At 33.1% G+C, this 11078-nt stretch overlaps 2 protein-coding genes across 2 annotated transcripts in view; both read left to right on the top strand.

Moving 5' to 3' along the window:
* Positions 1-1402, top strand: part of LOC107632660 (transcription factor MYB102-like) — a 3246-nt gene extending 1844 nt beyond the window's left edge. The window contains exon 3 of the mRNA XM_016336330.2: positions 524-1402. Coding sequence (XP_016191816.1) covers positions 524-1265 — 742 coding nt within the window. The 3' untranslated portion in view covers positions 1266-1402. The remainder of the gene's footprint in view (positions 1-523) is intronic.
* LOC110269590 lies at positions 3779-5733 on the top strand. Its single transcript, XM_021117537.1, has 3 exons — positions 3779-4131; positions 4882-5082; positions 5543-5733. The coding sequence occupies exons 1-3, from the start codon at positions 3946-3948 to the stop codon at positions 5630-5632; spliced, it is 477 nt and encodes a 158-aa protein (XP_020973196.1). The 5' UTR covers positions 3779-3945; the 3' UTR covers positions 5633-5733.

Genomic DNA, 11078 nt, shown 5'->3' with positions numbered 1-11078 from the left:
CCCCCAAAAAAAATGGATTTTAGTTGAATTTTTTAAAATTTTAGTAAAATATTTAATTTATTAATCACGTTTATAAAAGATCAAATAGTATATATATAAGATACGTGAATCATATAAATATTAAAAAAAATGGAGATAGGTATTCACACAAAATAAATGAGTCCACACTATATTTCAATGTTAGGGGAGGGGGAGGGGGTAGAAGAAGAGAAACAACATTTTTCTACAAATTAGGTAGTACAAGTTTATACGGTAAAAACTCAAATCAGTTAATCATATAAAGTTAATAGTTAATTTCATTTAAAATTGATAATTGAGAGTCATTAAATAATAATTTAATAAAATCTATTAAATTATTTAACGACTTTTAACTATCAACTTCACATGAAATTAATAAAATGAGTTTCCATCCATTTATATATCATTATATATTTCAATTCCATTATGTATGTAGACAGTACACCCTTTATATATGATATGCTAACCTATGTATGTTTTTTTGTTTTTTGGATGGCATGTGTAGATGGTCGGCAATAGCAGCAAGACTTCCAGGAAGAACTGACAACGAAATCAAGAACTATTGGAACACTCACATTAGGAAGAGGCTACTTCGGATGGGAATTGACCCAATTACCCATGCCCCACGCCTTGATCACCTTCTTGATGTGTCCTCCATTCTAAGGACACTCATTGCAAACCCTTCTTCTCTTCTGAGTCTCCAAGCCCTATTAACTCACCCTCAACCCTTTTTATTCAACCCTGAATTGCTTAAGCTATTAGCAGCTGCTACTACAACTCCTTCAACTCTTATGTCCACAAAAAATGACCAAAATAACCCTGATTTTGCATCGTCATCCTCATCTTCGTCGCAGAATATTAATAACAATAATAATGATATTCTACAACAAATCCTTGGTGGGAAGCTCAATCAGTTAGTTGCACCAAAAGAAGAGTTTGTTACTCATGGTCATTTTGAGACACCAATTTCAACAATTCAATGTAATGTGGAGGGCTTAATGGAAAATAATAATAATAATTTTAATGTTTTGCAACAAGATCAAGTTGGTTTCATAGGGAACCAGGATTTGGACAATAATAATATTGCAAACCAAAATAGTTTTGGTTATGATTCGGTGCTGTCAAGTCCAAATCAGATGAATTCATCATCCACCTATGTGAATAGCAGTGCGGAGGAAGAAAGCTATTGCAGTGAATTATTCAAGTTTCAGATTCCAGACACTCTGGATATTAGTGATTTTATGTAAATTAATGTTATATATTATAACTTCATTTAGCTATATATGAAATCTGTACCTCTTTGGCCTTTGGGGGTATCTACATACCAATACTTTGTTTGTTTGTTTGTTAGTTTTTTTTTTTTAATTTTGGGCCATCCAAAGTTTTTGTATGTTTTTGTTGATAAAAGAAATTATTTGTACTTTTCTTACTTTTGAAGATTTTCTCTCTAGCTTGCTTTTGAGTACTTGAATTTTAGTTTCATTCTTACATTTCCAAATTAAAATAAGAATAAAACTTTGCATCAAAACAAAATACTTAACTAAATTTAACCAAATTGTTATAATAATTTTTTAATGGGAGTCACTCGGATAAAGACGTTGAAAACGTCTTTTTATAAAGATATTTTTTAATAATTAAAATTTAACACATATAATCGATTAAATTGTGTTATTTTTGTCAAAATTAGGCTAGACAAATTGATTTAACCGAAAAAATGGTAAATCAAATCTTAAACTAGTCTAAATTAATATTATTTTTTTTATAAAAAATTACTACAATATCCTTATTGAAGTATTTTAGTCATTTTATATAATAGGGTATTGTAGTCATTTTCTATAAAAAAATAATATTAATTTAGATCAGTTCAAGATTTGATTCACCATTTTTCGGTCAGATTAATTTGTTTAGTCTAATTTTGACAAAAATAACACGATTTAATTAATTATATGTGTTAAATTTTAATTATTAAAAAACATCTTTATAAAAAGACATTTTCAGCGTCTTTATCTGAGTGGCTCCTTTTTTTAATTCACGCGCTTCATTCTCCTTCTCTTTCTCCTTCTCCTTCTCCTTCCCCATTTTCTTCTCTTTCTCCTTCTCTATTTCCTCTTCCTCCCCTCCTCCTCCTTCAATGTTGCGTCTTCTTCTTCTTCTTCTTCGTTATCGTCATCAGCAATAATACTAATTTGCGAACGTCTTTATTAGTTCTAATTTTCTCAGCTGCCATTATTAAATAATTTTGGTTCATTTCTTAATTTATTTCGGTTTATTTGTGTGTTAATTGAGGTTCACTTGATGCTGCTGATAAGTATTAACCAAATTTTTTTATTCCTTAAGTAATTTCAGTTTATTTCTTAGTTTAATTGAGATTCATTTGGATCTAAAAATGAACTCGATATGTTTTTGTTAATGATTGAGTCTTTTTTTAAGCAAAAAAGAATAAACTTATTTATTATCACTTTATTCAATTGTATTAGATTTCATTCCATTCCATTCAATTTGTCTTGAAAGCTATTCCAACCATTGGGACAAATTATTCATCGACAACACACCTAGGCTGTAAATGAACCGAAAATATTATTAAAGCCAAATCATTGTATAATGCCAAATAAATTGAATATTTGTCCATTCTATAAATTCGAATTCAGAAACATCTGCGTCTAGAATGAACTGAAAATATTATCAAAGTAAAACCATTGCATAATCCTAAATGAACCGAACATTTGTCCATTATATAAATTCAAATTCAGAAACGCTTGTGTCTAGAATGAACCAAAAATATTATCAAAATAAAATCAATGTATAATACTAAATGAACCGAACATGGTCTATTATATAAATTCAAATTCAATTCAGAATGTTGGTTTTTGTTAGTAAAATATTGGTGTTGATGATTACGATAACGAAGGAGGAGGAGGAGAAGGTAGAAGGAGAAGACAAAGACAAAGAAATTACGTTATTGAAATATGTATGTGATACACACTCGTATGATAAAAGTGGTTTTTATTGAATTTGAACCAATTTAGTTGGAGTTAGATACAAAAAATGCTTGAATTTGTAGTTGAGTTGTTAAAATAAATATTACTAAGAGAAGATACAATTCTATTGTCTTAGATTAAGGTCGATTAGTTAAAATAGTAGGTATACATACTTGTACTGTAAATTGACACGAGGTGGTTAGAGAGTACATGGGAGCTACCTTAATTATATTAGCTTGATGATTATATGATTAAGTGATTTTGGGAGTTGAAAGTAAACAGTACAGATGAAGCTTCATACGCAATTACGCATCATGTTTGCGAAAGAGTGACATCGGCTAATGATTTGAGGCCTCTAAGTATACACACAGACATCATCTTCTTTTTCTTTTCCCCCATATAATTACACAAGGAAATACCTATATGTGCATTATTATATTTTGTATTATTATTAGAGATATTACTGAATTAGTTAAAAGAGTGATATATTAATTAGTTAAATCATACCGTAGTTAGTTATTTGATAATTATTGTTCGTATACAACAGCCACTCAATTATGTGTAGTGTGTACATTCCTTAAATATTAGGGCTGAATTTGAAAGTGAGATTGACACGAAGAGATAGAAATTAAGAAATAAAAATTGATAGATAAAAATTAAATTAAATTTTTATATTATATTTAATGTAAAATATGCATGATTAAATTATATTTTAGTATATTTTTTTATTTAAAATGAACCAACTCTAACTCCCAAATCAATGAAATCAACGTACACAACTTGCAACAGCAACCACAATGCTCTCACACCCTTCTTCATTTCTTTCCTAATCCCACAACCACTTCGAGGCCCAGCAACCCAACCACCAGGATCCCTCTCCATTCTCTCAGAACCTTTTCCTCAACGCCCCCCAAACCCCAGGCCTCCTCGACCTCCCCGAGGGCTCCCAATGGCGCTATGGGAGTTCCTCAACGCCGTCAAGAAGGGCAAGGCCAAGAGGGTCAAGTTCAGCGAGGACAACTCTGCCCTCCAGCTCACTGCCGTCAACGACCGTCGTGCCACCATTATCATTTCCAACGACCTCGACCTCAGTAAAGACATCTTCCTTTCCTCACTCATGGGGCAGTATAATTTTGTGAGTAAATGGTCAAATTATTCTCTAAAAAGATCATTCATTTTTTTTAATTGGTTCCTGAAATATTTTTTGAGTAAAGGATAAATATATTCTTGACCTCGTTTTTAGTGGATATTTTCGTCCATGATCATGGAAAAATACTTTTAAATTACTGACGTCTTTAAAAGTTGGACGGATCAATCCCTCCGTTCAAATGCCTCCGTCAGATCCAACGGAAAAGTCTGACGTGGCTCCCGTAATGCTTTTCACGCGTATGCATGGGTCACGCATACGCGTCACTATGAATTCAGCAAATCCTCATTTCTTCATGAATTCTCCACTTTGCATGCTTTTTTCCATTTCTTTTAAGTCATTCTTGCCTTTAAAACTTTAAATCACTCAAATAAACATATCAAGGTATCGAATGGGAGAAAAGTAAATTAAATTTAGCAATTTAATAGCCTAGAAAGCATGTTTTCAATCATTAAGCACACTTAGGAAAAATTCATAAAACCATGCTATTTTAGTGAATAACTGTGAAAAAAGTTGATAAAATTCACCAAATTCAATACAATATAAACAATAAAATTGTGGTTCATCAACTTTCCCACACTTAAACATAACCTTAATCCTATCACACTCTTCAATGTTGTTGCCGTAACTGTGCCTTTCTTTCTTTGATTTTCACATATGAATAGTATGTTAATATTAGTTACCTTTGAAGATTGAAACTCTGAGCGATTTCTAATTTTGTTTGTATCACTGTTGCAGCTGCAATTGTCTTCCCTCCATCAATCAAAATGGAGATGGAGGAGGAGGAGCTATTTCAGATCAAAGTGCTATAAATGGAGGAGGAGGAGCTGTTTCAGTTGCTCTTGTCTTCAATCAAAATACTGCCAAGGTAGAGACGACTTCGAAAACTGCTGCATTCTCCCAAAATTCTGCACTTGTTCTTGCCCCAGTTATCCCAGTGTATGCCCTTGTTACTATTGTACAAAGTCCTTTTGGAGAAGTGCTTTCTACTGTTTTTGTTGTTAGTTTTTCAAATTATATTATATTGCTCAATTTGCAATTTTGATATAGTTAGAGTATAAATAATTATGATTGCCAAAATTTAGTGTTCATTTATTTTAATGCCTTTGTCAAGTTTGTCAATCTTGCTGATTAGTATCTGTTTTTTGTTTCACTCCTTATCATGCTTTCAAATTAAGGAATCAAGTTGCATAGGCTTCTATTTTATTTTTTCTATTTTCAATTTCTATTTGGTGCAAAAGTGCATGGTGTTGCTCTGTATTTGTACAACATTTATTTTCTGTAATTGATTTTACACTGCCAAGTACCTAGAATTCATGACTTTGATTTAAGAATCCTTGTGGTTTGGTACAAAATGGCACATTTCTTTATGCTAAGTGTCCTTTTATTTTGTTTTCAGATAGATAGCAATGAGTATATTTGGTGGAAGGCTAATGCTAGAGAGACAAAGGAAGAACTAATTGATAGAGAGCCTAAGTTCCTGGATTAGTATTTTCTGTTTAAGAACACTTTTGTTGTTAATTGTTTACAATTATATAAACAGCAGTGTATTATAGATGTGCTAAGGAATAAATCTATTCATTTTGTAGAAGCTAATTTAATTTTACTTATTTTTTTATTTTAATATAAGATGTATGAGTATTCAAAATTATAATCATTCTAATACTTTTGGTTCATTATAAATATATTTATTATTTGAAGAATATTATATAGTATTATTGTGTATTTATTTTTATTTTATATTTGACTAATTTGATTAAAAATGCATGATTATATATATAATTATATTACTAAATATTAGGTTATAGAAAAAAATTATTAGAATATATATATATACAGAAAATTAAAAAAAAAACGAGGGACCTAAGGCTACACTTATATAGAGTAGCTATATCGTATACAATGTGGCTACGCTTTACAGGTGATGCAGTAGCATTGAAAAGCGTAGCCTATTCTGGTAAAAATGAAAGCTGAAAAGCATAGCCTTTGGTCCTGGACAGCATCACTTGAAAAGCGTACCATATTCCCAAATGCCAAAAGCGTAGCCCTTGGTGCAGAAAAGCGTAGCCTTTGAGAATAGGCAACGGCCGAATAGGAATCACCCCAAAAAGCGTAGCCGTAGTCCAAAAAGCGTAGCCGTAGCCTAAGGCATCATTTTTTTCACTTTTAGCTACACTTTTCAAGTGTACCTGAATGGGTATTTTTCTTGTAGTGAACATTAGCATATCCTCATACTAAACTCTTGTGGTTCATCAACTAATATGCAAAATGCGTCTACCTACTTGGTTAAAAATGAATCAATCTCCAAGAACATATATGAACAAGTAGGGTTAAGATAGTATGATGATTTATGAATTCCACTAGTTCAAATCTCAAAATGAAGTATAAATATACTTGCAAGAAGAAAACTCGTGAAAGCAAGGAATAAGGGATTGAGCATCAAACCCTCACCGGAAGTGTTTGCACTCTAATCTCTCTAGTATTTGAGGGTTGATTCTCTTAATTCTCTACTAATCTTACTTTCTAAGACTTACTCTTCTTCTACCAATCAACATATATTCAATGCATGGATACACATATCAAGAGGTCTTTTCAAGGGTTGTAATAGGGTTAGGGCTAAATTTAATTCACTTTTCTCCCATTCGATGCCTTGATATGTTTGTTTGAGTGATTTAAAATTTTGAAGGCAAGAATGACTTGAAAGAAATGGAAAAAAAGGCATGCAAAGTCGAGAATTCATGAATAAATGAGGATTTGCTGAATTCATGGCGACGCGTATGCGTGAGAGGGAAGTCTGTCAGACGATACGTACGCGTGACCTACGCGTACGCGTGACAAGCATTACGGGAGCCACGTCAAACTTTTCCGTTGGGTCTGATGGAGGCATTTGGACGGAGGGACTGATCCGTCCAACTTTTAAGGACGTCAGAGACTTAAAAGTATTTTCAATGGTTAGGGACGAAAATGTCTGTGGAAAAAAAAGGTTAGGGACCTATTCGTCATTTATTCTATTTTTTTAATCATATTCGTCTTTTAAAGATTTTAAATTAGTCATGTTAGTCCTTCCGTCATTTTCATTGCTAACAGTGTCAAAATTTGTTGATGTGGTACGTTAAGTAACATCACAACACACACCTAATAGTCTTAATTGACTATATTAACATGATTAATTTATAAAACCAGATCAAATCAACCTCAAATTGAGAGATTTTAATACCTCAAGTTCTTCCTCAATTAAGTTTTAATTTGATCTAATTGTATAAATTTATTATGTTAATAGTCAATTAAAACTTCTAGAAATGTGTTGTAGTGTCATTTAATGTGTCATATTAGCATATTTTGATACCATCAACAACAAAAATTGATGAAATGACTAACATGACTCATTTAAAATTTTTAAAAGACGAATTTGATTAAAAAAATTTAGAGACTAATTTAAAAAACGAATGATCTTTTAGGAACTAATTTGACCATTTACTCATAATTTGTTCGAAAGGTGAAAGAAGTAAAATAGATACTTAAAAGATTGAATGAGGTCATTTTCGAAAAAAATATTAGTAAAGTTTCAGTTTCTATCTCTACAAATTTTAATTTCTTATCTTTTTATTTTTTAAATATATTATAATTCAAAAAATATTTACCGAAATAAATAAATCAGTCTTATCTCATTTACATTGTAAATGAGATGATTGTGTATGTATTTCATTTACAGTGTAAACGAGATAAAATCTGTCGATACCTATAAGTATATGTCGTTCACAGCGTGTTCTGGGTCCTACTTTGACTTTGTCAACCCACTTTCTCCTCTCTATTATCCCTTTCTGACCATATTGTCGACTGTTACTGCCATGGCGCGCCAAGCAGGGAACGACAGAGACATTAACAGGCTAAACGAGACGTCGTATTATACCGGGGCAGCCGATTTTGACGTTACTGTTGTTCTGTTTAATTCGTTGCAATCCCGTATGAAAATTTTTTTTGTATGTGGCTATGGTTAGGGTAGTCGCGAAGAACTAGAACATAGTTTGTAGCTTTAGCAGTAGATCTCTAGTAGAAATTTAGAACTCTTTTTGCTTGTGGAAGGTTGTTAGGACATTATAATTATTATTTTGGAACTCTGTTTTACTTGTTCTAGGTTGTTACTACTTACATCGTTCTACTTAGATTTTATTTAGTATGTAATATGTAATTCAGAAATATGTGTAAGTTAGAAACATAGAAATATGTTCTTAAGTTGAAGTAGTTGTAAGTTAGAAAGAAATATTTATTTAACTTTAATGTTTTGTATATCATACTAAATTGATCTAATGACAAAACTACCCGGTACTCAACACTCCTGCGAATACTGTAGTTCTTCACACCCTGTAGCACTGCATCTCGGCATTTGAACCTATGGCCGACCCGAAACTCTACCCCACTGTCCAAGTTGTAATCATCTTCTCCCGTGTCAGAAAAAGGAGTCCTCTCATACATGGCGTCCAGATCTAGACTATGATAGTGACTTGGCACTGCCGATAGTGTCGGAATTGGGTGAGGTGGAGGCAAGATATGGCGCATCACAGTCTGGGCGGGCATCTCGGGTACAAACTCCTCCTCATCGCCCCTTTCGGAAGGATCACTGTCGGCACTATCCACCACGTATTCTTCGTCTGACTCTTCGTCGCCCTCCTCCGCCTCATCCACTAGAATGGCGACATGAATGGGTGGTGGTGGTAGAGGTCGGTCGTCCTGAACATAGGTCGAGTGTACAGAACCACCACGACCAATATCTCCAACCTCGGCAGAAAGCTCCATCACCTGTTCCGCCATGATCCTCCCATGGATATCGAACATGAGTCGAGCATGCTTGTCCCCTAGAAGTCAAAATAGTCGAAATCAAAAAACTCCATTACCCATGGGTGCTAGCAACCTATACCTCACCCTTTCGACCTCCCTTACTTCTGTACCACCGAACTTGCTCAATATCAAACTCTTCAACTCCGGCAACGTACTTACACGCTGAGTTCGTAACAGTATCGGATTCTCACACTCAAATGTAGGGATGTCAATGGGGCAGGGCGGGGGCGGGGGATGCCTCCCTGCTCCCCGTCCCCGCCCCCAGAATTAATCCCTATTCCCGTCCCGATCCCCGCCATGGGGGGATAATTGTCCCCATCCCCATTCTCCGCGTTTCCCATATTCCCCGCGGGGTCCCATTTTCCATCCCCTTATATTTAACATTCATATGAAAATTATAGTAAAAAATATCAAAAAAATAAAAAATAAACTACAAAATACTATTACAAACACACAAACATATCTTATCCAAGATTATAAGTCCAGAAATACAACATAGCAAATTATAATCCATAAAATAAAATCTTAAAATACAACTTCCATTCTAAAAAAAGCAATAAGATATAGTCTTTAACATCAAGTATTCTTTAATGGTCAGCATACTCAGCAAGAGAAATCATAATTGCTTTAGATACATAGAAGGAGAGAAAATCAAGCAACTATTTCAAAATCAAACCCTAACTATTTCAAAATTATAAACCCTATATGTCTAATTGCTTTAGATACATAAAAGGAGAGAAAATCAAAATTATACAACACAGTGAGTAGGGAAGACTGAATAATAGGGTTAAGGTTTTTTTAATTGGTAAAATTACTAAAAAACCCACCTATGTTAGCAATAAAGTAAGGTTATTTAAGAAATTTCAAACATTCGGGGAATTATCGGGGATGGGGCGGGGATCCCCGCTCGGGTCCCCGCGCCTGTCTCGGGGGAATTTTGCTCCCCATCCCCATCCCCACGGGTAAAATTTTCCACCAACGGGGCCCATTCGGGGTGGTCCCCGCGGGAATCCCCGCCTCCTGGAAATTTTTGACACCCCTACTCAAATGTCACCCCATTGTCGCCATTTCTCATACGACAATTGGGATAAAGACACACAACTATGTATACGCTGTTATTGGCCATTGTTGCCTTGTTTTTGTGAGAAAACCAAGACAGAAAAAATGTATGAAATATGTGTGGAGAATGCCAAGCGTTACACATCTTTTTATAACTGATGAAAATTTGTCTTCTTATATCTCGTTTATACTGTAAACGAGATGCATCTGCACATATCTCGTTTACACTGTAAACGTTTACACTGTAAACGAGATATACATGTGTCAGGCTGACCTCTGTTATCTCGTTTATACTATAAATAAAATACGTGCAGATGTATNATATAGATTGTGTGAACAAAGTTATGAAAAAGAAGAGAAGAGAGGGGAAGAGTGTTTTAACAAATCAAGAACAAAGATGAAGAGTGTTAACAAATCAAGAAGACAGAGAAATGACGAGGAAGTGATTCAGAGGAATTTAGATCTTTAATGAACTTGTATACATAGCTTATATATCTAGTAACTTGAAGTTAATTAACTTAGTCGCACAACAGGCTAACTAATTACTTAACACCTTTCTAATTCAGCTGTAGCCGTGCAATTATTTTTTGAAAAAATAAAGAATCAATTTTTAGTTAGTTAATTTTAAATTTAGATTTATAATTTAAAATTAAAAATTTTAATTTAAAATAAATAAAATAATTTAAAAAATTAGTCGATATTAGTTAAAAAAAAAATTTTGATTCCATGGCATAATAGTATTAGTTGCATTGTCAATTTGTCACCGTGCACAGTGCACACTGTTCCAATTTAGACATTATTTTCATTGATCAAGTCAAGGCAAAATGTGTGGAAGATAGGCGCGCTTTGCATTCCAATCATAATATTATTATAATCATTACTTTGAAACTTCACATAATTGAATCGACGAATATTTTATTAGTGTTTATTATATATTTTCAATAAGTTTGCTTTAATTTCTCTAAGAAATCAAGTAAAAAAATATAAAATAAAAACAACATTTTCAATTCAAAATCTTAAAATAATAAATTAATAAGTTT

The sequence above is a fragment of the Arachis ipaensis genome, chromosome B03 (assembly GCF_000816755.2).
Source record: "Arachis ipaensis cultivar K30076 chromosome B03, Araip1.1, whole genome shotgun sequence".
Lineage (NCBI taxonomy): Eukaryota > Viridiplantae > Streptophyta > Magnoliopsida > Fabales > Fabaceae > Arachis > Arachis ipaensis.
The sequence above is the reverse complement of the archived record's forward strand: the minus strand, read 5'-3'. Positions and strand labels throughout refer to the sequence as shown.

What these genes read in the sequence shown, in the direction of transcription:
- LOC110269590 (XM_021117537.1), top strand. Translation starts at nt 3,946, where the DNA reads ATGGCGCTATGGGAGTTCCTCAACGCCGTCAAGAAGGGCAAGGCCAAG. An exon ending in TCATGGGGCAGTATAATTTT is followed by an intron (nt 4,132 to 4,881) that starts GTGAGTAAATGG and finishes TCACTGTTGCAG; the next exon opens with CTGCAATTGTCTTCCCTCCA. An exon ending in CTTGCCCCAGTTATCCCAGT is followed by an intron (nt 5,083 to 5,542) that starts GTATGCCCTTGT and finishes TTTTGTTTTCAG; the next exon opens with ATAGATAGCAATGAGTATAT.